This window comes from Sphaerodactylus townsendi, linkage group LG02 (assembly GCF_021028975.2).
Source record: "Sphaerodactylus townsendi isolate TG3544 linkage group LG02, MPM_Stown_v2.3, whole genome shotgun sequence".
In the NCBI taxonomy this organism is placed as follows: domain Eukaryota; kingdom Metazoa; phylum Chordata; class Lepidosauria; order Squamata; family Sphaerodactylidae; genus Sphaerodactylus; species Sphaerodactylus townsendi.
In genome coordinates, this window is record NC_059426.1 from 80,986,809 (window position 1) to 81,013,399 (window position 26,591).

Genomic DNA, 26,591 nt, shown 5'->3' on the forward strand with positions numbered 1-26,591 from the left:
TGGGGCTCTGCTTGAGAGCTCGTTACCCCAGCAGGAAGGTGTGTCACTAAATGGGTATGCGCTCAAGTGGCATCTAGTAACTTTCTGTCCCAATTCCCTTGGGGGGACGGTGCCAGGTTCAGCGGTTGCTGCCCATATGCCAGGTTCAGTGGTTGCTGCCTGGTGACCAGGATGTGCCCAAATTTCTATTCCAACTAAGAACTGCGTCAATGGTCAATAGAGTGAACATCTGCACATCTGCATGCAACCTCTTTTTTTTGTACTGTTGAAGCTTATCTGAAAGGAAAATGGTCAACTGCTTTTTTTAAAAAAAAGAAGACTGGTATGGCCTAATGAAGAAATGACATGTGACAACTACAGGCAAGAGTTTGTTGCCAGGATGCCAGCGCCTCTTCATTGTGCTTCTGCTACTCTTGAACTTACTGTCCTTTAGCTGTATCCGAGGCTGCCAGAAGAAAAGAAAGAGCAACAGATTGTCAGCTTGTGAGGTCATGGGGAAAAATTAGTCAATCCAGCCAAGGAATAAAAGGGAGTGGTTAAGGAGGCTATAGTGGCAAATATGTATGCCTGCTCTGACATTCCTTCCAGCAGAGCAATCCCAAGGACGGGGATGCAAACGAGACAGAGGAAGGTTATTGTGGTTTTCACTGTAAACTCTTAAATTTAGGTGGGGGGTTGCTGCTTTCTCTTTAAAACAATCTGAAATTTTGTTGAACATGTAACATTTCATTCTCTTGTTAAAAAGCTAGCTGGAAATTTTTGAGTTATGAACCTTTCTGAATCAGACATTTTATCTATTGTTGTTGCATACATGTGGAACAGAGGTCACGGTGGAGTCCAGTGAATGATTTCATTGAGGTTTCTTTTAAAAAAGCACACCAGCTTGACTTGTTGCCAGGGCCCAGACAACCCTTTCCATGGGAACTGTAGAGGAAATAGTATATGTGAGTAAGGAATGAATAAACCCCTCCCTCCCCTCCCTTGCATGCCACCCCTCACTCTCTCCCCTCCCTCACTTCTCTTCCCTTGCATGCCACCCCTCCCCCTCCCTCCCTCCCTCCCTCCAGTCTCATTTTTGATAACTAACTGTCTTTATTCCTGTGTACTTCTGTGCTCTAATGTCAGGACCTAAGTCAGGAAACAGAGGGTGATAATGCCAGTGCATACATGAAAAAGTTTCATTTTGGCAGACATTCATTTCCATGATAAGATCCATGGTAAGAAAAAAAAATGCATGGCTTTGCTAAAAAAAACCCCTATGCTCTTTGGAACTTCATCTTTTCTAACTTCACTACAGACCTGGTCATGCCTTTCAAACTCCCTGAGAGATGTCTGAGTTTCAAACATTTGGCTTGTTCAAAAATTAAAAAAATGTGGTGGAAAAAAATCAGCCTTGCCTCTAGAACATAACTCCTTATTGCTAATGTGCCATATGCAGCATTTTTATTTACACAGACGGCACTCCGCTGTTTTTGGCCCATGCTGAATCTGCCTTGCCTCTGAATTCCCCTTCCTATTCTATATCCTCTTTTCCTCTCCTGGCAGCCTCCATATCCTTACCTTTCCTTGTTTTCTTCTCTCCTTCACACCAGGCAACCCAAGCCCATAAACAGAAAAATTTTATTGGAGGTGGGGCAAATTAATATATTAGGTGGGCATCCATCACTATTTACTATATTCATGGACCCATTTTCAACTTTATTTATTTATTTATTTATTTATTTATTTATTTATTTATTTATTTATTTATTTATTTATTTATTTATTTATTTATTTATTATTTCAGTTTTATACCGCCCTCCCCCGAAGGGGTCAGGGCGGTGTACAACATCAACAAACCATAAAAACAAAATACAAAGTTCAATTAAGACTTAAAATGCAGCATTCAATTATCAAAACTAATTCAGATTTAAAATAGATGGCATCCAGCTATTAAAACTCTTCTTAGAAAGAGGGACAGTGGGTCTCAGAGTGTTTCTCAGAATGTTTTGGGCACCCACATCAGCAGCTGGTCTCCCCAAAGGCCCAGTGGAATAGCTCAGTCTTACAGGCCCTGCGGAACTCATTAAGGTCCCGCAGGGCCCAGACAGCTGGAGGGAGAGCATTCCACCTGGCAGGGGCCAGGGCCGTAAAAGCCCTGGCCCTGGTGGAGGCCAGCTGCATCATAGAGGGGGCGGGGATGACCAGCAGATTGGCCTCCGCAGAGTGCAGGGACCGACGTGGGACATATGGGGCCAGACGGTCTCGTAGGTACGAGGGTCCCAGGCTGCGCAAGGCCTTAAAGGTTAAAACCAATACCTTGAAGACGATCCGGAACTCAACTGGGAGCCAGTGCAGGCGACGCAACACGGGCATGATATGGTCTCTAAAGGCACCGCCTGTGAGCAGACGTGCCGCTGCATACTGGACCAATTTTAATTTCCGGATCAGCCGCAAGGGAAGGCCCGCGTAGAGCGAGTTGCAATAGTCTAATCTGGAGGTGACCGTTGCATGGACCACTGTGGCCAGATCCGCTTGGGAGAGGAAGGGGGCCAGCCGCCGGGCCTGGCGAAGATGGAAAAATGCAACCCGGGTTGTATGGGCCACCTGGGTCTCCATTGAAAGAGACGAATCCAGGTGGACCCCCAGGCTGCGAACTGAGGGGGTCGGTGCCAATGAGACCCCCTCCCACACTGGCAGCTGAAAATCCCCCGCCTCCCCCCCACGGCCTAGCCAAAGGATCTCCGTCTTCGTTGGATTCAGCTTTAACCTGCTCTGCTTCAACCAACCAGCAACCGCCTCCAAACAGTGCTGTAGAGCTGCAGGGGCGGTGACAGCTCCCCCCTCAATCGACAGAATGAGCTGGGTGTCATCAGCATACTGATGACAGACCAGCCCAAAGCTCCGTACCAACTGAGCAAGGGGTCGCATATAGATATTAAATAACAGCGGGGACAACAGCGCTCCCTGGGGTACGCCACAATGAAGCAGGCACCTATGGGAGGCCTTGTCCCCGCACCACATTTGCTGACTCCGGTCCCGGAGAAACAAGTTGATCCATTGAAGGACCGTACCCCGCACCCCTTGAAACTCAAGGTGGATTACATGGTATAAAGCAATGGAATCAAATAGCATGAGAGATCTCTAAAGCAATGCAACAGGACTAGGGTTACAATAATTCAAAAAAGTGCAAAAAAGTATCAGACATGATATGTCAAGCAATGCAGAAAATGGAATCAGAAAAATATGAAAACAATGCTGCAAGATTATGATGGGATAGCACACACTGGTCGATTCCCCATTGACAATTATTCACGTAATACTTATGCGAAAAAACGAGGTTTCAGGCATGCCTCCCCACTCCTTGAGCGACAAAGGGGGTTTCCCATTTCTGGTGCTCGTCCCCCCCCCTTATTCCACATTTTCGCTCTACCTGCTTGGAAGGACAACTTTTTCTTTTACCACAGTTCTTCCCAGTCTCGAGGGGAGGAACAGGGGACTAATCTTCACTTAATTTCCCACCGTGGAGTGTAACGTAAATGCCCTAGACCAATCAGCAGTAGCCAGGTGCCTAGCAATGCGTGCGCAAAATTTCCTGGTTTCATTTTCGCCTTTGGGGTCAGAGAGCACAAGCGCTAGGAGACGAGAACACGTGAGAACATGGTAATGGGAGATTGAGCAACAGCTTAAATGATTAGCCACTTAAACGATTAGCCATTCGCCTGAGAAAACGTGTTGCCATTCTAACTTCATGATGTGATTGCGTCATGATGTGATCACATTTTTTGCGGGGAAAAGGGACACCCTCTCCCAAACAAGCACACCAGCCAATCAGGAGAGACAAAAACTGAGATCAATTTGTTGTGGGGAATGCTGCATTTCCGAAACCCGATGTAGCTCTACATGTCTTCGCAGAATAAATCTGCAGTGGGGAGGTTGAAACCCTGATGAAAAGGTGCAGTTTATTTTAAAACTTGGTTTAAACTACATTAAATTTCCAGTGGGGAATCGACCACTGTGGCATAGACTGGTTAGGACATTCAGGGAGGAGCAATATCAAGATTTTAGCATGTTGGAGGAGGAAGAAAAACAGTATAAAGCAGAAGAGGCTGGGAATGTCTGTAGAATGATATTGCTCAGTGCTCTCCTCTCACTTTTTCTGCCTGGTTGGTAGCAACATAAATTATGATGAAAAAATGTTTCTAAGAAAACATGTTAAGGTCTTTTCACGTTCAGGATGCTCTGTCCAAAAAATTGAAAGGGGAGGTCCAGGATTTTTATTTGATTTCTTAGCCTCTCAGAATCAGGCATTATGTTTTTACAGCATTTTTATTTCCTTTTATTTATTTAACTTCTTTTGCTCTTGCTCTAAAGCATAGCATTAAGAAAACATAATGATCACATAGTGCATTATGTTCATACAGTCCAGGGCTGAACTTCGGCCATGTCTCCATCATACCACCTTTGCAAAGGGAGGAACATTCTCTTACATTCTCCCTCCTTTTAACTTTTTCTCTGTGTTGCAGAGACTTGACTAATTCATGGTTCTCTTTGTGGATATATCACATGTCAGAAATGATAGAGCTGTTCTTATTAAACTAGTGCCCTTCAGAAGAAGACCAATAGAATGATGAAGCTTTCATGAAACATATCTTGTCCATCTGTAGTGTGGCTTATGCTACAACATGCAGCTGGAGTAGAGTGTTAGAATGTGTTTTAAGAGCGCACAGTTAAATCATGGGGTGAAGCTCAACCAGCGTGACCAATGCCCTAATACAATTGAGTGTATGTTTGAAACTATACAAGCCTGGGTCTTCTTCAGTGTGCCATGGTGTGTCAAAGTGGGAATTTTCCCTTGTTGGTGGAGAGTTTAAAGATCACTGTGCTATGGGCAAATATACTTCATATATCATCTGATAGAGTCATGTGTAGTCCTTGTGAATTACTTCTAAGCACTGTTCAGAATTGGGTTTGCACATTGTTCTGATGATTTTACTGTTCTGTTCTAAATTGTGAGCTGCCTCAAGCAGATGATGAAGAAGCAGCTTATATATTTTCTAAAAAAATAATAATATTAAATTTTATTACAATCTACTGACCCAAATAACCATGTACAAATTGTACATTTTCCAAATAATACATTTCTAAATAAATGAGGATTAATTGAAGTGATGAATAGGACAACTTCCTTAGTGTAATATAGCTGAGTGCCATCCCCATGTGTTCTTTAGGTTCAAGACCATTTTCTTTAAATCTGACCTACATTTGGCATGACTACATTTTCTTTGTGATTGTCAGGCTGACAGCACAGTGGAGTGTGGAAGATGAGGAGGAGGCAGCTAGAGAAAGGCGTCGGAGAGAACGTGAGAGACAACTGCGGTCCCAGGCAGAAGAAGGTCTTAACAACTCTGGTACATCTTCAGAAAACAGAGAGTCAGTACAAGAAATCCAGTAAGTAGAGACTGAGAAAGATGGACAGTATAACATATGAAAACATGATGAATAAGCAAGAAAAAAATCTTGGCAGACAATAAAAGATGAAGGGAAGAATGGCTGTTGTATAATCAAATGGCTTCAAAATTTAAAGCACAACTAACCAAAAAAAGGAGGACATTTGGGAAAGAAAACTAATTTTGAACAGTTAATTACAGGAGATATGAGACATCTATTAGGATAATTTTACAAGCTGCTCCTTTAACATGATACTGAAACAGAGCAAGTGAAAGACTATGATAAAATGGGCACAAAATATTGAAGAAAATATAAACAAAAACAAAAATATAAACAAAAATGAGAAAATTTAAAGACTAAAGAAATTAAGTTTACAGAATGTCAGATGCTAAGAGAAAAGTGGTATAAAATGTTTCATAGGTGGCATATTACACCAAAAGATATAGCAAAAGGTATAATTTGAAAATGTCAGAATGCAGATGCGACATTGTATCACACTAGCAGTAAAGCCCATTGTGGGTGGGGGGGAATGCAATGGACTTTAGAAAATGAGGGCAAGCAAGCATTTAGGCTTGCAATGGGCTTTACTGCTGCTTTATCCACCCCCTCTACTATCTTGCCAGCCAGCTTTCTACCAACCTGTTGATGATCTGTGGTCCCAGGACTCTGATAAGTGTGGAAGGCTGGTGGGAGAGGAGAATAGGGCTGTTTAGGATGGTGGGATCGGGAAGTGGGAGCTGGGAGGCTGGTGGTAGGCCCAGTGGGGCTGCAGGCGGCAAGACACCACTGCCCCACCAGCCTGGTATGGAATTTTGGAGTGGTGGGAGGGCAGGGGAAAACCAGGAGTGTGGTAGTGAGCCTGGTGGAACAGCGGGCACCAAGGTGTTGCTGCCCTCCCAGGCTGGCTTGGTTTTTTGGGGGTAGTGGAAAGGCAGGGGGAGGGGGTCTAGTGGAGCAGTGGGTGCCAAGGTGCCTCTGCCCCACTGGTCCAGCTTGGGTTTTGGGGGTGGGGGTGGGGGAACTAGGAGGCTCGTGCTGGGCCTGATGGAGCACCAAGATGCAGGTCCAGTGGAACAGCGACTTGGCACCGCTCTCCTCCAGGGTCTGGCTTGCCATGTGGGGTGGAGGAGAGGATGGAATGGGGATGCACTACCCATTAATTGCCTGGCAGGACTTACTTCCACAGCTGGAATGAATCTTGCACGTCGATTGGTGGGAAGTTCGTCATTGTGACATTCTATCCTTTAAGCAATTATGTTTAAGGATGTGGTAGACCTGTAAGAAAGCAAGAAAATATTGGATGATGATTCACAGAGAGATGCAGAAGATATTCAAAATAAAATTAATGTTAGACCAAAAAATATGTTATTAAATATGGTGCTAAGCAATGCAATAAACTATTTAAATATATGGTGAGCGACTGCTGCCAGAGTATTATATGCCTCAAAGTGGAAAGCAGACAACATTTCTGATTTGAATGAATGGATAAACTAACAGAATATGCAACAATGGCAAAATTAACATCTTTAGTGCATAATGGATCAATTATTGCATTTCAAAATAAATGTAATATATTACTAACATATAAATTTAGGATAAGAGAAGTAAACTATAGAATTATAAACTTATAAATAAATGATTAGTGGGCATAAATAAAAATATATAGTAGATTTATGCTGTTAGATGATTAAAATGAAGAGAAAAATCAAAGAAGTAAAATCAAAGGAGCAGCAGTGGTGTAGTGGTTAAGTGCAAGTGCATTCTAATCTGGAGGAATGTGGTTTGATTCCCCGCTCTGCCGCTTGAGCTGTGGAGGTTTATCTGGGGAATTCAGATTAGCCTGTGCACTCCCACACATGCCAGCTGGGTGACCTTGGGCTAGTCACAGCTTTTTGGAGCTCTCTCAGCCCCACCTACCTTACAGGGTGTTTGTTGTGAGGGGGGAAGAGCAAGGAGATTGTAAGCCCCTTTGAGTCTCCTATAGGAGAGAAAGAGGGGATATAAATCCAAACTCCTCCTCCTGCTTTTCTTCTTCTAAAAACGTTTCTTAAACTTATTAATCTATCAAAATTTAATAAATATGAATTGTAGGAGTTGGAGAAATGTAAAATGGCAAGTTTTATGTAAAATGTTTATGTTTTTGATTGTATGTTTGTATTGTTTGCTAACATTTTTGAATTTTTTAAAAAAACCACTTACTAGTGGGTGGTGCGCTTAGAATTTTTTTCCTGCCAGCCAAGGATCACTTTAAAAATAATGTTTGAATTAATTTTAAGGACATTATTCCTCTTCATATTTCTCACTGCATTTGGACCGTTATTTTGTGTGTGTGGGAAATCTGCTTGTGGGATTGGTGCGTCAATAGCAGATGGGTGATTCCGCTGGCATGAGCCCGCCACCATCCTCTCCAGTCCTGGGCTACTGTGCCGGATGCTGTGCCAATGTCTCAGTACTTCTGCTGCCGGTTAGGAGAAGTGCCTATGCTAGTCAGCGTCCTCCCTGCTATTAATCTAATTACCCCAGTGGCTGGGGCTTTAGACTTATGCTACCAAAAAGGTGGCATAAGTCTATTCAGTCCAGTGGCTTTTAAGTTTTTCAAGTCTTCCAACACCTCCTGGAAACCTCTATGGAAATCAAATCATGAAATGAAAGCAGCAAAGTAGGATTTCTTCGTAGCCTTCCCTACTGCCATGTAAATTATCCAATAAGCTCTATAAGCTACTCTGTGCGATTTGGTTCAAGCTTTCCACCAGCTTCTGTGTCTTTTAGCCCTCTTCAAGTCATTCAATTTTAATTTTTTGTACCTTGCTGGTCAATGACCGTAAATAAAACTGACTGACTATCTGATTACATCTAAGATATCAGCTTTGCTATGCGTTTTTCCAGAGAACATACTGAAAAGATGTGCACAGGCAGCCTAGATTCAACAAATGATAAAGTTGGGTGTGCCCTTTGACTCTCAGCATGTTGTGATGAAAGCTGACAAGAATCCAAGACTGCAAGATGTAGTCTTAGGCCCCTTCCACACATGCAGAATAATCCACTTTCAATCCACTTTCAATGCACTTTGCAGCTGGATTTTACTGTGTGGAATAGCAACTTGCAAACCATTGTGAAAGTTGATTGAAAGTGCATTATTTTGCATGTGAGGAAGGGGCCTTAGAATCTGCAATAGTTGTGTATCCACACATGCTGACCAAAACCCTCTGTATGTTACTCAGAACTTGTACCAATTTTCCCTGCCTCTTATCTCAGGTTTGATGGCAAACCTTCTGGACCTTCAGAATTAGAAGAGGATGAGGGCTTTAGTGACTGGTCACAGAAACTTGAGCAGCGCAAACAGAAATGTGCAGAAGAAGGAACACGAGAAGAACAAGTATGCCAATGGAAAGAAACCCAGCAGGCAGCCCCTACTCAAAGGGAAGAAAGGTATGGCATAAGAAGGGCTCTTTAACGTATTGAGCATAAACCAGCCATCCTGACAGGAAATGCAGTAACAGGGTTGTCAGTAGGCCTGGACAACAATAACCCATCCTTTAATAGAGGTTTAACATACTGTAATTTACCAGATAATGTTATTTACCTCCATGCTGTGAAGCTACCTTTGTCTACATGCAAGGCACTGTTAAAGCAACGAGATGTTTTCTCTCCAGGCCTATTGGCAATGCTATACAACATTCCTATGCATTCATACTGGAAAGTAAGCCCCACTGAAGTCAGTGGGGCATACCCTCTGGCAGGTGTGCCTAATGTCAAACCTCAGGCCCAAATCACCCAGTATACTGTGAACCACCTCTTTTTTAACCTTTTAAGGGTCTTTTGCAGCAAAGGTATGTTTACCTTCATTCATTTATTGTCTACCTTACCCCCTATAGGGAGCATGAAGCAACTTAGATTGTTCCTGTCTCTTCCATTTTATCCTCACAACAACCCTGTAAGGTGGGTTAGGCTGAGAGTGGGCAACTGGTCCAAGATACCCAACAAACATCCGTGGCAGAGTGAATATTTAAGTGTGGATCTCCCAGATCTTAGTCTGAACCTGTTTGACAGTTCAGTGTTAGTTCAGTGAAATAAAAAATGTAGCTTCACTCAAAATTCTATGCTGTCGATATCTTTTCTGCCTTTGTTCTGAGAAAGAAATTGAGAACTCTGATTAATATGCCTATCATGTGGAGGACATAGCAAGTCTTTAACAACTGTAGGACAGGCAGGAAATCAACAGGTATGGTATTTTCTAACATGGAGATGCAAGAATAGGAAAAGCATAGGTCGGTTTTCTATCTGTAGTGTAGCCGATAAAGGCAGATAATTTGTGAATAAACAGGGCAAACCTTATGGGGTTTGTATCAGTAATGTCCTTGCATATAGCCTTGTATATCTCTGCCAAGTTTTAAGAATACTAAATGACCCACGGAGCTAAATGCTTCCACCTTTTAGGTAACTGGTTACACCCCTCCCCCTTCATCTGCCCAGGTGTTCTCTGTTTTCCCAGCTGTAACAAGCTCTCTTAGCCAACCAGTCCTTAGATGCTTAGAGCAAGTCAGAAAAGGGCTTTGAGGTATGTAGCTGTTAGCTTTCTGTAGATCATGGCTGTATGCATACACAGTGAAAGATATGAAAAACTGACTATTGTTATGTTCTTTGATACTATGACGCTTGTAATATTTATACTATCCAGTTAGCTTTATTTCCAGGTAAGTGTGCATAGGAATGGAGCCTTCACTCAAAGGGAGGTCAACTATAAATTTCAGACTGGTAAATAATAACTTGTTTAATTGCCTGTATTATTCTCAGGTGACAAAATAGGAAAATAGGTAGAAAATAATAATAATAATAATAATAATAATAATAATAATAATAATAATAATAATAATAATAATAATAATAATAATAATAATAAATTTGATTTAATATACCGCCATATCCTCAAAGGGCTCAGGGCGGTGTACAATATAAAACATCATATATAAAAACATAGATATAGTTTAAAACAACAGTTATATCCTAAAACTAGCACTAAAGCCCATTTTAAATTAAAATAAAATGGGCTCAAGAAATGGGGGGGAGGGGGACTTCCCTCTTCCCTCCAGGGGAGCAGCCCATAATGTTTAGGGAGGGGGCTCCTGGGTTGGGAGAAGGTGGGCAGGGATGGGATGGAATGTCATGAGTCCTGCACACCCATTGGCTGGGGGTTTGTTGTCAAACATTCCATCCCCTAGGCAATTATGTATAAGGATGTGTACCTCTCACCGGGATCACAAATGATGAATACATATGAGCAGGCAGTTTGATTAGTTACCATTTGTGGGCAAGAAGAAAGGTTGCTATATTCCAATGCCTCAACTAAATATGACTTACTGTACCCACAATGTAACTGTGATCAGGGCTGGTTGGCTTAGAGAGGTTGTTTCAGCTGGGAAAACAGAGAACACCCATAGAAGGCTTGGGCAGGTGCAAGTGGGTATTACCTAGCTACCTAAATGATGAAAGCATTTAGAACTATTGGTCATTCTTGAAAGTTGACCAAGACATGGCGGAAGTAGGCATTAGTAGTTCTTCCAGATATTGTGTGCTTTTCCTTCTTTTCCTAAAGGGTTTGTCCCCTGGCTCACCGCCTAGAAGCAAGGGTGCTACCGTTTCTGTCTTGACCCAGAAGAAATTTCTGGATGCTACATGGGAAATTTTGTTAAGATACACATTATTATGGAATATTCAATCTCACCTCCAAAAGAATTCCCAGCTCCGTCAAATGACTTGTCTTGCATAACTTGGAACCTGGTGTTTTATATGCAATTATTAAACAGAAGAGTATTGGCTACTTTTTATGCATTCAAATTCCCTAAATTCTAATTGCAGGTTCCTAAGGCATTCCTATACAGAAGAGGACAGTGGCCTAAGGGAAGCAGAAGTCAAGTTAGAGCAGGTCCATCTGGATCAGAAACCAGATTCTCCAACTATCATCCAGTTTGGCTGTAGGCCTTCAAACTTTCTGAAGTTTGTTCCTGCTTCACCTTCATTCAATCAGAGTGACACAGAAGCAGAAGTGGAGGGGCAGCAAAAACTCAGTGAAGTAGTTGATGTTAGAGAGGAAATCCAGGATACTGGATTTGAAGCTGCGAACCAGTGTGTTGCACAAGAGAATGAGTGTGAAGAAGATGAGAAAGAAAAGCAGGAGGTAAGAGCAACAACCTTCCACCCCAGCCTACTCTTACTTGTATGCTGCTGATGCCTGGTATCAATTCAATTAGAGCTGTAGATTTGAACAAGTGTTCTAAGGGTTGATTCTAGTAAATTTTCCATACTCCACAAACTATTTGTCCAGATGCTTCATCATAAAAATGGGTAACTAAGTAGGTGATGATTTTCAGTTCTTATTTTGGAACAAGCAAGTTAAACTGAAAAGGAGGCAATAGGGCCATGTAGTTATGGACAGGGAGCTTAAATGCTGGAGTAGAGTCTTGCACTGCTGTTTCTGGAAGCTTCCACCTCTATATTCAAAAGACATAATGGATGTTCTGGTTACTAATTTGGCTCACTAGCTTCAGCTAGAGAAGGCAAAATGAGTATCCTGTGCAACTTCAATTCAAATTTGCTTGCTGCTTTCTGCTTTATTGGTTACACACAGCATTAGCGTTGAACAGGTATATAAGCAATATACAGGTATATAAGCAATCTACAAATACATGGCTTTCATGTGCAAGCAGTGCCTTGCTGACTTTGTTAATCACTTTATCTTCAGGAGAAAAAGAGAAGGAGGAATGAAGAGGAAGAGGCACCTGGAAAACGTCAGAGAGCTCCAAGCAATTCCAGCTCGGAGGAAGAGTTTCAGCCTCCTTTGAGTCCTATCATAAAGGTATGTTTCTCCAAATATAAGTTTTTATTCATGCCAGGATAGTTTATAAAGTGGAACAGAAACATTAGTGTGCAAATGGGGGTGGAGGGAGGAGCAAAAGTCTCTTTTCTTCTTTTCTTTTCCCTCTTTCAGCTTTAGCTTGACATTCCTGAATTGGTAGGAAGATGTCAGTTTTATCTATTATATAGACCACTGACTGAACTGCTAACAGTCTGTTCTATCCATTATTTAGATCACTGACAGAACTGAATCACTTAACCGCTCCATAGAGAGGAGGTAATTTTCACCATATTGCTGTGTGATCTCTGTCTTTCCATTGGCTAAAAGCAGCTATATTGAAAACAGCGGTGAGGCAAAGAACTGGACTGTTTTCTTTCTGGTCCTATGAAGACATAAATACTACGACAGTTTGTTTTTTCTTGCACACAGTAAAAATATTATGTCTGCATTCAGTGATTACAGATTTATCATAAACAATGCTTTGTGTTAACCAAAGTTAAGTATTGTACCTGCAGAGAATAAACCATGGTTAAGGCATTTTTCCCAGTCCGTCTTGTCTAGAAGGTGACAAGCAGGCCTTGCTGGTATCTCCTAATATATGCCAAAAAAAAATATGGATTCTATGCCTAATAAAGGTTTATATATATATAATATATGCCAAAAAGGGGGAAGGTCTCAGTTTGGCATGCTAAGGTATGGGCCCTTCAACCAGAGGCGTACCGGGGGTAAATGGCGCCCAGAGACAAATTGGGGGTGGAACTCCACCCCCCTCTCTGCTGCCCAGGGTCGAGGGTGCCTGGCTTCGCTTCCCCCACCCCCCCAGCTGGGCTCCCAGCTGGCAGCCAGCAGTCCCATGCCTCCCAAGCCCCACTCCCAGTGCTTATAAAAGCAGCTCTCCGAGGCCGGGGACTGCAGTCTCTTCTGGCCTGCCTGGAGGGAAGGGGAGAAGGGACTGCTGGCTGCCGGCTGGGAGCCCAGCTGGGGGGGTGGGGGAAGCGAAGCCAGGCACCCTCGACCCTGCCCATGTCCATGTTGATGACGACATGGGCAGGGTCAGGGGCACTTGGAGACAATGAGGCAGCAGGAAGTCCTGCTATCATATGACTGATAGTCATATGATATATTACCTCAAATACTCCTATCCAATATTTCTGACCAGTATCACACAAACATACCAAAGATGACAGATTATTATAAATTATTTCCCTCAGAAGTTCTGCTGCCTTGTTGTCTTTGAGCGCCCTCAGCCCTGCCCATGTGTCATCGCCTGGCTCCACATCCCCACTGCCACCTTCCTGGTCATGTGGGAAGGGGCGATTTTGCACCCCTTGTGCCTGAGGGCAAGGGGTACCCCCTGTCCCTAGGCAAATACACCACTACCTTCAACCTCTGGGCGAAAATGCCAAACCATGGATATGTAGTATGTTTGTAGTGGTCCTTTATGTGTATATGGAGTGGCATTTATTTTTAGCGGTAAATTAGAGCGCCAATATGAACTTAATGGAAACGGGATTGCAGAGCAAGTGGCAGCTAGTAGTGTCTGTAGTGACCAACCTTAAGTCCACTTTCCACCAATCTTCTGTTCTGCTTCCAGTAATAGTGTAAAGAAGACCCAGACACCTCTCCCAGTTTCAAAGATTGATGACAGACTTGAGCAGTACACTCATGCCATTGAGGTGAGTTGGAGACCTTTGACTCTGTTAATAACATTCATTTTGGCAATTTCCTGATCCATTCTTTGTATTTATTCCTTTCCCCATTCCTTCTCATGACTGAATTTTTACATTTTTTTGACAGAGGCTTTGAAAATCCAGCAAAAGTCTAGGGGCACGTAAAAGAGTGATATTTATTTCAATATAAGCTTTAAAAAACCCTCAGCCAATATTGGCTCCTAAAATTTGTGAAGATGGCAGAATATATTTACTACACTTCATCTTAAGCTGAAAGGCGAAGAAGCCGACACATGGATTTCAGCAGCTGGCATTACTCTGCAAAAATTATACTCAGTTTATCCAGTACCATTCCAAAAGAGGAATCCTATGCATGATGCTGTACCTAATGAGCTCACCCTTGTTGACTTATGCCCTGTGACATATGCTGTTAGAGCAATTGTGTTGAGCTTCAAGCAATGGAGTTAGGCTGCCACCTCGGTTAAGCCCTGTTAGCTCTACTTCCTTTTTCATTTGAGCTGACCTACTGCACTGTTTTCCTCATGTGAAAGCCTCTGGAAGGCCAAAGCAACCCAGGAAAAAGACCTTGACTCTGACTTCCCTGGGGAGAGAGGTGGGAAAAGATTGTGCCTGCATACCTTGCAGAAAGCAAAGACCACTAGCTTGCACCTGCCTGTCTTGCACAAAGTGCAGGCAGTTGTCTTCTGGGGTGGGATGCACTGGTTCCATCTGCTCTACATGAATTGGGGAGGGCGGCTTTGCCCAGTGGTCTTAACAGCCAGTCCACTCCTGCTTTCATGTAGGTCTGAAACAAAGGCAGTCTCTACATTAGATGTGTTCAGGAGCTATCATGTCAAGGCATTTGCTTGCACTGTGGTTGACAAGAGGTATTAACACAAAGATGCTGTATCCCTCAATTCCCTTCTTGAAATCAATAAACCACCTTCCCATTTGAGCTGAAGCATGAATACAATGATGCAGATACTGCCTGATTGGAGATAAGAGTAAACTGAGCATGATCATAAAACAAGTGATGTACAATTCCTTTCGTAAGAGTTTAAGACAGCCCTCTCACCCTTATACTTTCCAGTCTTCCAGCAAGACCCCAAAACCAGCCCGTCAACTTTCCATTGACCTGCCTACCAACAGCGCAGTAGTGGCTAGCACAAAAAGCCTTTGGGAGACTGGTGAGGTTGCAGTTCTCTCCCCTGTGAAGACAACACCTTCTAAGGTAAGACTTCAAGCTCTGTGTTCAGCAAGTTTTTACTGTTAGCGAAAGGATCAGTCTACATGAAGGGATGGATGCAATGTCTGAAAAGAAGCCTTGTTGAAGAATGGAAAGTTTCCACACTATTTTTGTGGAAAGGATCAAAATCAAAAGGCAAAGCAAATAACAGCAGTAACCAGTCGGTAAAGGAGTTGTGACATTTCGTATGTACATCTTTGTGTAAATGTTAGCCATGAGGAAGGTATTTGCATTTAAAGGAAGAGTATTTGCTTTTGAGGTAAAAGAAATAACCATACCTCTGTTTGTAGGACATTGTGGCAGGAGACATTGTGAGTAAGAGAAGCATCTGGGAGCAGAAGGAGACCCCAAAGGCAGATGGGAGTGCTAAGGTGAGGGGTTGTGTTTACTGTTGGTGGGAAGGGGAGGGGACCACCAGAGAAACAACTGAAGGAAATCTTCCTCTTGGAGCAGCAACCAAGGATGCTTTCCTGTAGCTTGAAGGTTGCTCTCCTGTAGTTTTTTCCCCCTCATAGTGTGCAAACTGACCGTGTGTGTCTGCTGACATGACTTGACTGCTGTATCCATATCATAATTTAGCCTGGAATGAAAATGTTGCAAAAACAGGAAACTGCTTCCAAGTGATTACTCCTGCTGGAAAGGGGATTTGGATTTTGTTACCCCACTTACTGAATTTCCTAAAATGATTCTCAAGAGTTTACATTAGGGATTTGGATTTTGTTACCCCACTTACTGAATTTCCTAAAATGATTCTCAAGAGTTTACATGTTACTAAAAGGTATATTGCAAGTGTGGAGTCTTTGTACTGTTTGACTTACCAACAAATAATCCTCACGGACCCTTATGTATTATGGACCCATATTCCTTTGAATCAAGAGCATCTGAAGTTAATCCACATGTATCTGGATTAGTGCCATAGCTAGACTCAAGATTGATCACTTTATAGGATTGAAAGCTAAGACTTTAAAATACCTTGGCCAGTACTTGGAGCATATGAAAAATGGTCAAACAGGAGGTGCGTATTCCTGCTGAAAGATCTCCCATTTCTTTTCTCCTGCTTAGGTACAACTTCCAGGCAAGAAATACAAGTATGTGGCAATTGGGCATGGCCAATACAAGAAGGTGCTGATAGATGAGACCACAGAAAAATAGCCTCCTGGGGCTCCAAACATGTGGGTAAGTACAGTGGACAGTGACTTCAAGCTCACAGTGGGTGTCTTTAACCTTTACTGCATTTGGACTTTCTTATATGTACCATGTAATTTGACAGAACTTTTCATAAACAGGTAGTAGCTTTTTATGACTGTACTGATTTGTCTTAAACAACAACAGCATAATGTACTGTGAGGATAACTGGGAAGCTTGTCAACTTTCTGGTAGTGATGTTTGACACACATGAAAGACAGCCCCCCCCCCTCCGCCCCAATAGAAGTACTTTATTTAATTTATATACACAATGTTTATAAAAACTGTTCTTATCTTGAATTGGGTGGCTGGGTGTTATGGAAATTGCATCAAGAGTACAGATTGCTTGTGACTATGGAAGGAAAATCCCTAAGGGTTGTTATAATAATCTAGAAAAGCGACCTAGTGCCTGTTAACCAGAGCATCAAAAATGTGCCAACTCACTTCTCCATTTCTTTTTACTACATCCTACCTCTCATTTCTCAGTTTTCAACTGAGGCTGCTTCTCTAGCACATAACACATTTTCTTTTCAACATTACCTCAAAAGAATTGGGTTATATTTCTTTGCCTGTCATCTGAGGCCTTATCATGTCTGCATACTCATTCTTAGTTTAGACTTCCCACACATCTGAGCCATTGCTGTATAAAGAGGGGTGTATAAAACCTAAGGCTTACTTTTCATATTCATTTTAAAAGAAAAAAGGAATTGATAGTGAAAACCAGCCTATGGTCTACATCTGATGTGCCTAATCCAGTGTTTAAAGCTCATAAGTTACAAACACTGGGCTTACCTCCCGAGTTTGTTATTCATATACGGTATCTTTAGATCTTCACCTTTCCTTATCATTTCAAATTTACCTCCTGTTAGGTAGCAGTAAGTATTGTGGGGCTCACAATTAGTAAAGACATGAAAGTTTAGGAGATATCTACCAATGAACACTTATGTGTTCAGAGAAGGGACACATTTTCTTTCAGTGTTGCTAGTGTGAACAGGGTTCAAAGGGCATGCACCAACTGGAAGAAACGATGTATCTCTTTAGTGGATGGATTTTGGCTTTTTTGACTGGACACTCAGAACTTGCTGTAAAGTTCTGCTTTTGAGTCTTCTCCTTATCTGCTGTGAAACAGAATGTGGCAAGAATCCATTGCTTTTGAACATACTCACAGTAGGACCGGAGCTATCTGCCTGCACTAAACACCCCATAAAAACATCTGTAAATCTTTTTGTATACACTCTTAACTATTAAAAGTGGCACACACTTTACTTAAATGTACTTTGGTATACTAAAGTGATTAAAAATCATTGTTTAGTTCCACAGCAAGCAGAAATACTTATACCCATCTTTTTCTGCCATTTCACAAAAATATAGCTAGAGATCACATAACTCTACCCCATCAACAAGGTTTACCAATTCAAAGCAGACAGAATAGTGTGACAGAATAGTTTTTGAAAACTATAGCAATATGTATATTAGAATCTCTTGTTCTCTTCGTATAATGTTTGTGTTGTGTTATAAAATTATTTCCTCTCAAAATACATGCAGGTTTATTTTTGATTACCAAAAGGATAATCAAAAGGGTTAGTCCACTTACCAAGGGACACATCCCCCCCCCCAATGTTAGCAAAAACCAAAACAAAACAAAATATTTCAGCTCAAGGTATTTCACTGTACCAAGCATGGTAGCAGTGGATATGCAGATCTGGGAAGTAATGACTAAGGGCCCTTCTGCACATGCAAAGTAATGCACATTCAATCCACTTTCACTATTGTTTGAAAGTGGATTTTGCTATTAGTAAAATCCAGTTTCAAAGTGCTTTGAAAGTGGATTGAAAGTGCTTTATTCTGCATGTGCGGAAGGGCTGAACAAAGCCTCACCTGTCACTTTCATATGATCGTCTGCAAAATGAGCTCCAGTAACACTGTTGGTATCCGTGGAACCCCTCTTGCACTTCTGGGACACATCTGTGATGCTTATTGCTGTTTCCTTCTGCACCTCTTGTCCAATGCAGTCTAAAACAGCCACTTGAGTCACTTGGATTGTCACACACACACACACACACACCTTGACTTGCATACAGATGTTTTCCACCTTGGAGTTGCAAGTGGGGGGGAAGGGCTAAATGGAGCTATGGAATATAAAGATCTATTAGGATTTTGGTCTTTTATGATATAGGTGACTATAATGTTGCTAAGTGCCAACAGATCTGGCACCACTCTGAAAACCAACATGGGCAACCTGCTGGATTGGTGGAACCTAGGGGAAGGTGTAGCATGCTAGCCCAAACCTCCCAGGCTGCACATACCTGCTCCAGCCTTAGAGAGCCAGGGCAGATTGAGGCAGCTAAAAGAGAGAGGGCTTGGTGCACCAATCCTTTTAAACATGGTTTCTTTGCCAAACTTTATTACAGCATGCAAACAATGCTTGTTGCATCCTGTGCTGAACATAAAAGTAATCATCCATATCTGCCAGTTGGGTAATTCTACATCTTATTCAACCTGTACGGTTGTAATGTTCCATACATAACAAGACATATTAAGTTATTTAACCCTTTGATCATCAAAAGGATGGTGATTGGCCATTCCATTCCATTCCTGGTATAGTATCTCAAATGTTCACTCTTGGTCTTGGGTGAATCCCCTTTAGTTCAATGCCGGAGTTGTGAAAATATACTTGGAACCCTGTTAATAATAAGCTTGTTTTTAATCAGGAATAAATGTACTGACTGATCTTTTTTTTTTAAAAAAAAAAACACCTTCTGGTTATGAGGGAGCCAAACTAGACAAGATGCTTGTTTCTTGTGTGAAGTGCAGCAGTGGAAGTCACAATCTGAAGCAGAAGACCAATGCATTTGGAAGAACTTGACCTTGTTCCCATTTCCCTCACCCCATCAATCCCCCCCCCCACCTGAGCTAATTCGTTTGGAAAGCACCTTGCAGCAAACACTTAATGTGAAAGGATGAAGGCATTCCTTCCAAATGGTCATCTACTTTAATTGTGGCTGCACTGGAAAACAAACCAGGATAACCTTCTTGTGACTCTTCCATGTTGTTTGGCCCTTAAACGTGTCTGCTGAAGAATAGGACGTGAATTTCAAGCTTTCTTCAGGGTGGTACAGTATTCTATGACATAACAAAAGGGCTATTCATTCTCCAATCGAGTTGGAAGCTACAATTCATTTTACAGTTCTCAAAGCATCAATGTGGTAATAAAAGCTAGAAGTAAAACTGCATAGTATCAAATGGAAAAAAATCACACCCAGTCAGCTTGATTTTTCAGATCTGTGGCTAATGCATATTTTGATTGCATAGAGATTGAACTGCATAGATATTCTGAAATCTTAGAGAATCTGAGTAAATTCTTTTTTTCATTCTTCTGCAGAGTCAATCTGAAATAGCTACATTATAACATGAAACAATGCCTCATTTAAAAACTTAATGTCTGTTCTGAATTAATGCTGCTGTAGTTAAAATTTGTTTATTTCCAGGGTAGCACTGTCTTACTTAATAGTACTATTTACACATCACAGCATGAAGATCTGTACAAAAAAATGTTGGGCAATTCTTTTCCTGTATGATGATGAGGGGTGCCAATTCTGGGTTGTTCCTGAAAATTTGGGGGTGGGGTTTGCAGAGGAGTGGGACCTCTGGGTAGAATGCTGTAGAATCCTCCCTCCAAAGTCACCATTTTTTTCAGAGGAATGGATCTCTGTAGTCTGGAGATCAGTTGCGTAATGTGTGTCTAGCACCTGTCGATCTCCCCCCCCCTCCACCACCGTGATTTCAGTTGTTTCAGGGTCACCTTTGCAGGCCTCAGAATGAGTGCCAGAACTAAAAACTCATTCCTTTCCCCTGGCTGGAAAGTTCCTGGAACAGCAAACCTTCAAGCCACCTTCCTCTACAGTCTTTTGGGAAGCTTCTCTATTTATAAGGTAGTTTACTTTGTCCTCTTTCCCTCATAATGCAATAAGGCCCATACTATCTCACATCCCTCATTTCTTTGCTTGCACCCTTCCCTGTAATTGCTATCCCAATGTAATGCAAGGCCTGCCCACTGGATTTGTTTCTCCATTCCCTGTGGTTGCCCCAGTACCCTTCTTCCCAGCACCCTCTTCCCAGCTGGGAGTCATTTTCCCTGCCTGTTCCTGAAAGGATTGGTGCACCTGCCCCAACCCCCTCTCTTCCCACTGCCTCAATCTGCCTTGGCTCTCTAAGGTGTGAACAGGTATGTTCATCCTAGGAGGTTTGGCTAGCATTTTCCCTGGTTGCGGCCATGGTGCACATTTCCCTTGGTTCCACCCATCCAGCAGGTTGCCCTCAGAGTGGTGCTATAACTGCTGGTGCTTAGTGATGCACTGGACCAGTGCCCTTTCTCTCTCTGAGCCTTATTTCTCCTGAACTCCCAGGTAAGGGGAAGGAAAGTCCCACTGGGAGGTCTGGAGAGTAGACTAGCCAACTTCCAGGTGGTGGCTGGAGATCTCCAACTGATTACAACTGATCTCCAGGCAGCACAGATCAGTTCACCTGGAGAAAATAGCTACTTTGGAAGGTGGACTATATATGTACATTATGCCCCCCCCGGTCAAACCTACCCACCTCAGGGTCAACACTGAATACTTCCAGCTAGTTCCCAATCCAGAGTTGGCAATCTTACCGGGGGGCCATGAAGCTTCAGACAAGTTGTAATTCTGAGAGAGCTCCAGGCTCCACCTGCAGGCTGGCTGCCTTATGAATATTGTAACATGCTCCAAAACTGCAGTTAAAAAGTTATCTAAAAACTGCTTGAAGCTTGCTGGTCAGGCCAGTGGTCTGGTTCAGCATCCTACTCCTTCACACAGTGACCAAACAGTCACCCTGGAGTGTCAACATTCAGGGTGCAGAAGCCAAGGTCCTTTCTCTGATGTTTACTCCTAGCACAATGCTAGAATTGCATAATCTAACTGGTGAGCTCAAAGGGTATGATTGTAGTGAAGCATACAGAGTTACCTCAGCTGGAACAAGTGAAAATATTTAATGTGCTCAGAGTATCATTATTAATTGGTCACTGCTGTTATACTGAGTTTAAAAACTCCAGATCGCTAACTGCATAATCTTTCAAACTGTTGTTCACACAGTCGCAATCCATGACTGGATTCATACTTGGGAGAACCAGCTGATAAATGCAGCAGCACTTGGAAAGTACTGTGACATAACTGAAATGGCTTCCCTTCCCTTTCTGAATGCAAACAGTTGCGTTAGGTAGTCCGCTCAATTTTGCTTGTATGTAGCGGAAAATGACTACAGAAGAAAATGATTGCAGATAGACCCTAAACCAGTACACCTGGACTTTGAAAGCACTTGCCTTGGGTCTGCTTAAGGTTGCCTCTGATTTTTCCATACTTGTGTTTTGAAAATACCTCATAGAGAAGTACTGCACATTAAAAATGGCTATAAATCTGTGACTTGTCTATTCTAATCATGTAGGATATGCTTGAGCTGTGGGACATGCTCCCAGGAAGCTTAGCAAGATAATGCAGCCACCTCTGTTCCATAGTAACATGGATTCCTCAGATGTTTCTAGCTGCATATTCTAGGCATGTTCCCCCAAATGAGTACTATAGGAATAGTCCTAAAGTGAGGCAAGCTTTTCATGTCCAATAATTGGGCCTCCTGTACTCTTGCAGAGCAGATGTATCAGTGGTGCTTCTTATAGCAGGCTTACGGCAATCTTGCATATAAAATGGGAGCCATAATTTAAAGACCCTGGCTGCCTGGGGTAGTAATTTGTGGCTTAAAATAGCCAGTTTTTGTATAAAAGTCTACCCTGGCAGCCTTGACTCCATTGCTCTTATTAGTGTGAACTGATCACATGAATAAGGAGGATTTTTTTCTGTGGTATTAAACCATTCTGTTGAGCTTTGTACCATGCCGTATCTAAAGGACAAGGACCTTATTATAGTCATCTGTGTCTTGGCCATTACTGAAACTCATTATTGTAATCCATTAAGTGAAGTTCTAGGTAGTGTCGTTTTAGGATCTGTAGCTGCCTCAGAATATATATTACATATATATTACATCTGTCTTGGGCATCTGAATGGCCTTCTGTTTCTGTTCGAGTACAATTCAAATTGCTAGTTCTGGTGTTAAAAAAACAGTGACCTGGATCCTAGGCTACGTTATCTGACTGAACCAGTCAGTTTGCTTAAGATCTGCAGTTAAGGGTCTGTTGCAGATTCTATGTATACAGATTATAGTTGTATATGAGCAGAGCATGGTGGATTTCAAATTTTGTGGTGAGGATGAAACTATGTCTCCTAGCCAGACAAGATCACTATTTGTCCGACTAATTTCCTTTCTCCTAACCTCCAAGCTTTAGGTTCAGAAGTTAGTTTTAACGTTATTTTTTTTTGTCTTGGTTTATGCTGTGATTTGAGGAGTTTCATGTTTCAGACCCTTGTAAATTTGCCTTTTGCAATATATAGAAATAGGTGGAAGTTCTAAAGAAAGTCTAAGTCAAAGGAATATTGTCTTCTCATCTCTTTCTCCCCAAGCTCATGTTTCCGTGGTGGTGGGTGGGTGGGCGGTGTTGCTTTGAATTGTATCTTGTCAGAAGTACTAGGTTTTAAACAATGACTGTGTACAGAAAATCATTTTCAGAAGCTTGGTGGTGGTAGGAAAACTGATGAATACATTTTTCCATATCATCCTATGGAGATGTATAGAAGGTTTGGCCAAAAATCATGGGATGTGTGAGAGAAACTGAGATTTCTAAGCATCTATTACCGGTATATGTATACTACAGGTTGGTTTGTAAATCATGAGAAGATACTGCAGTTCTGCAAAATGATGCCTGTACCCAATAAAGAAAGGGGAAGACGCCAGCTGTCAAATAGGATATGGCATATGATATAGGATTCTTTGCTCTCTAAACAGCAAAGAAATTAACTCTGGCAGAATATTCCAATTGGCTTAATATTGTACATCTAAGTGGTATCTCCTTAGTGAGAAAAAAACACACTAAAATCTAGAGGCTTGAAATAGTTGACCAGCTTAAGACCTGAACACCAATAAGACAAGACTATTGAAGTATCTTCCCTTTCAAGTGCCTCTCACTTAAATTGTGCAGATACATTTCTAGATACACAGAGGTCCCTTGAAGGGTTTTATTTTTTCCCTTGCAAATGATTCTTTTGCAGTAAATCTTGTGGTTATCTTAGATCTTTCAAAAGAAAACTTGGAGAAGGGGTTCATCCTTTAGATTCCACCCAGATGCAATCCTGTTAACGCAATGGCAATTCCTCAGGTGCTTTGCACTGGATTCGGCGTACCTCAAACAGAGTAGTAATCTTTGTCATGGGTTTGGATGCCAGCTCTTTAAGCTTCCGTGCATCAAAGCGAGGCCTGTGGAGTAAAAGGGGTAAGCGACGCCGAAATGGGAATGTTCCAGCTCTCCTGATTTCCTTTTCATCTGCTTGTTGCTTTTTTGCTTTGCTGGTCATCATCTGATGTAAGATGGCATCCCACATCTTGATGGCTCTTGACTTGGTTATCCTCTTGTCCTGACCAGTGTCAACTTGAGGACTCTGTGTTCTCGCTATCTCCTCTTCAGGCTTGGGTTCTTCAACTGGAAACTGGGGCTCTTCAGATTCTATTATCAAATGCTTCTTAAGGCGAGACCACCCACTAAGCTTACTTCTGGATGCCAATGCTGGCTTAGGCTTTGGTAATGTACCTTGGGAAGTAACTGGTGGTGGTAGACTCTGTTCACGCCTAGCTTCTGGCAAGAGAACTTGAGTGCTGACTGTTGATGGAGCAGACATAACTGTCTCTGGTATGATATGCTTTTGAGATCCAATGGGAATTGCATCTCTCTGTGTCTCTTTGTGTGGTTCAGGGCCTTTGTCACTTCCTGGTGCCACAGGTCTACTGTCTTGAGGAGCTGGGGATACAACTGCAATTTGGTGTTGGGGAACATGTAGTATTGCAACTTTTGTTCTAGTAGGAGGTTCAGGGGTAGAAGCAGTTTCAAACTTAGGAGTGATTGGTCTTGCCTGCCTTGAGAAGTCCGCTTCTGGTATTTGACCTAGTGGTGGATATTCTTGGTGTGCTTGCGGATGAAGAGGTGGGGGCCTGTCTTCACTAATGAGATATTTAGGTGATGGTTGTAATAGGGGGCTCGGTGGCTGCATACTATGAATGGAAGTGTGAGTTTCAGCAATGTGAGCAACCACTGCTGGAGACTCCACCACAGGTACAGGATGAACAGAGAATTCCAGAGCACTTGGAGGGGACCACTGCATGTGTGCCTCTGGCTGTGGCTGTTCTCTGAGTGGCCATGAGGGCTCAGCAGTGCTCGGTCTCTGGAGTGGTGATGGGGCAGGGGAGGAAGTGACTTTGAGATGCTCTGAAAGGCTTCTCTGCTCTGTGGCACTGAATGTAAAGGGCTTTCCTTTGGGAAAGGGAGAAGAAACATGGTGGAAAACAGGTTTGATGGAAAATCGAGGTGGGAGGTTGATGGTGAGATGTGTTGCAGTTTCTGTAGGCTTTAGAGGGGAGGCACATTCATTGGGGCGCTCTAAGTCAGGGCTGGCTTCACTCACAGGGGACAGACTGGATCGGAATGCTGTGGTTTGTTGCGCTGATAAAGTTGCTTTCTTCTTTGCTGCTTTTTTCAAGAGTCTCTGAAGCTTAAGATTGTCTTTTCCAGGTTTCGGTAGAATAGGAGGGGGTGGTGCTTGTGGATGAAGAGATGGTGGCTCATGGGGTGGTGTTACGGTAATCAGCATTTTAACCCCCTGAAATGAAGCAAAATTTTCCATTTAGGTGTTAAAGTTTATTATTTGGGCAGTGAGATTCTTGTATGATGTCTACACACATCAGTAAATAGTAGAGTTGCCAACCTTCAATTGGTACCTGCTATTACAATTGATCTCCAGGCAATCAATATCTGTTCCCCTGGAGGAAATGGCTGCTTTGGAGGGTGGATTCTATGACCTCATACCTTGCTGAGGTCCTGCCCCTCCCCAAACAATGCCCTCTCTAGGCTCCACCCCTAAATTCCAGTTATTTCTCAAGCCAGAGCTGGCAACCCTGGTTAAACACCTTTTTACCTTGTGAGGTGAAGTTAACATGAAGAGCAGGCAGTTAACATTGACCACTGCTTAAGAACATGACATCAGAATTACTAACCTACCTCATATCCCTCAAATAATGATTTCTGTTTAAACCAGTTCACACACGTGAGGAGACAAGTGTTGAGAAATATATGTGCGCCATCCTTTAACTCCATTGAAGGATAAACATATTAGACAGCTGGGATATAAACTCTATTATCTGGCTGTAACTCTAACACAGACTTAAAGGTTTGTCAGTGGCTATTTCACACACCATGTGACATTCTGCTCAATATACACATCTGTTTTTAAAGGTGAACTTTGGCCCAAGTTCAGAGGTAGTTGCACACTTGTGCATTTAAATACAGGTTTTAACTCACATGTAACATTGGGGAGGAGGCTAGTGGTATTGTTGAGACCTTCACCCTCTTTCCACTCTTACTTCTGTACCTTTCTCTTTCTAGGGCAGACCCTTGCAAGTCTGCCCAGGATGGCAGAAAAACACATGCAAGAGAAGAGCTGTGTGGACAGGAATGAAGTGGGTGGGTTACCATTCAGCATTTCCATCTGTGTGCTTCTATGGCCTCTAAAATGTTTCTTTCCTGCCCCCCACCACAAATTGAAGCAGCATAACCACACCAAATGTACTACTTATTTATTACAACATTTATACTCTGCCATTCCTTGTTGTTTAAGTCAATTTATATCCACTCTTGAGCTCTCTATATGTGACAGTAACATACAAAGCCATTTTAAAATTTTATTGAAGGCGTGCAAATATGTCACAGGCATCAAGTAGTAATCCTGTTTTAGTAAGAAGCCCATGTGCCAGACTCATGACAAGTATCAGCAGTTCTGAATAACACAAGTTAAAATTAACATTAGGAACAAGATTATGTATTGAAGAGAATATTGTGCTCGTTGATGTCGGCTATGTATTTTACATGTTAGTGATATGCAAGTTAAAATACATCCGTTAAGTCCATGAAAGTATTTCAGTCAGCCGATAAACTTTCTTTTTTTAAAAAAAGCATCCACAGCAGTGATACAGAAGTCCTATAATTTCTCATCAATTATCTGAGGAGGGGTTATATCAAAACATGAAGGATATTGGA

At 42.3% G+C, this 26,591-nt stretch overlaps 2 protein-coding genes across 4 annotated transcripts in view; one reads left to right on the forward strand and one right to left on the reverse strand.

The window, feature by feature from the left end:
* Positions 1-26,591, forward strand: part of LSP1 (lymphocyte specific protein 1) — a 98,651-nt gene that overhangs the window by 64,877 nt on the left and 7,183 nt on the right. For both annotated transcript variants that reach the window (XM_048483403.1, XM_048483404.1), the window contains exons 2-10: positions 5,278-5,430; positions 8,686-8,859; positions 11,287-11,605; positions 12,170-12,283; positions 12,516-12,559; positions 13,878-13,959; positions 15,044-15,184; positions 15,490-15,570; positions 16,262-16,375. In XM_048483403.1, the coding sequence (XP_048339360.1) occupies positions 5,278-5,430; positions 8,686-8,859; positions 11,287-11,605; positions 12,170-12,283; positions 12,516-12,559; positions 13,878-13,959; positions 15,044-15,184; positions 15,490-15,570; positions 16,262-16,351 (1,198 nt within the window). In that variant the 3' untranslated portion in view covers positions 16,352-16,375. The remainder of the gene's footprint in view (positions 1-5,277; positions 5,431-8,685; positions 8,860-11,286; positions 11,606-12,169; positions 12,284-12,515; positions 12,560-13,877; positions 13,960-15,043; positions 15,185-15,489; positions 15,571-16,261; positions 16,376-26,591) is intronic.
* The window catches only part of PRR33 (proline rich 33), a 37,306-nt gene continuing 29,483 nt past the window's right edge, over positions 18,769-26,591 (reverse strand). For both annotated transcript variants that reach the window (XM_048483400.1, XM_048483401.1), the window contains one exon: positions 18,769-25,158. In XM_048483400.1, the coding sequence (XP_048339357.1) occupies positions 23,644-25,149 (1,506 nt within the window). In that variant the 5' untranslated portion in view covers positions 25,150-25,158 and the 3' untranslated portion in view covers positions 18,769-23,643. The remainder of the gene's footprint in view (positions 25,159-26,591) is intronic.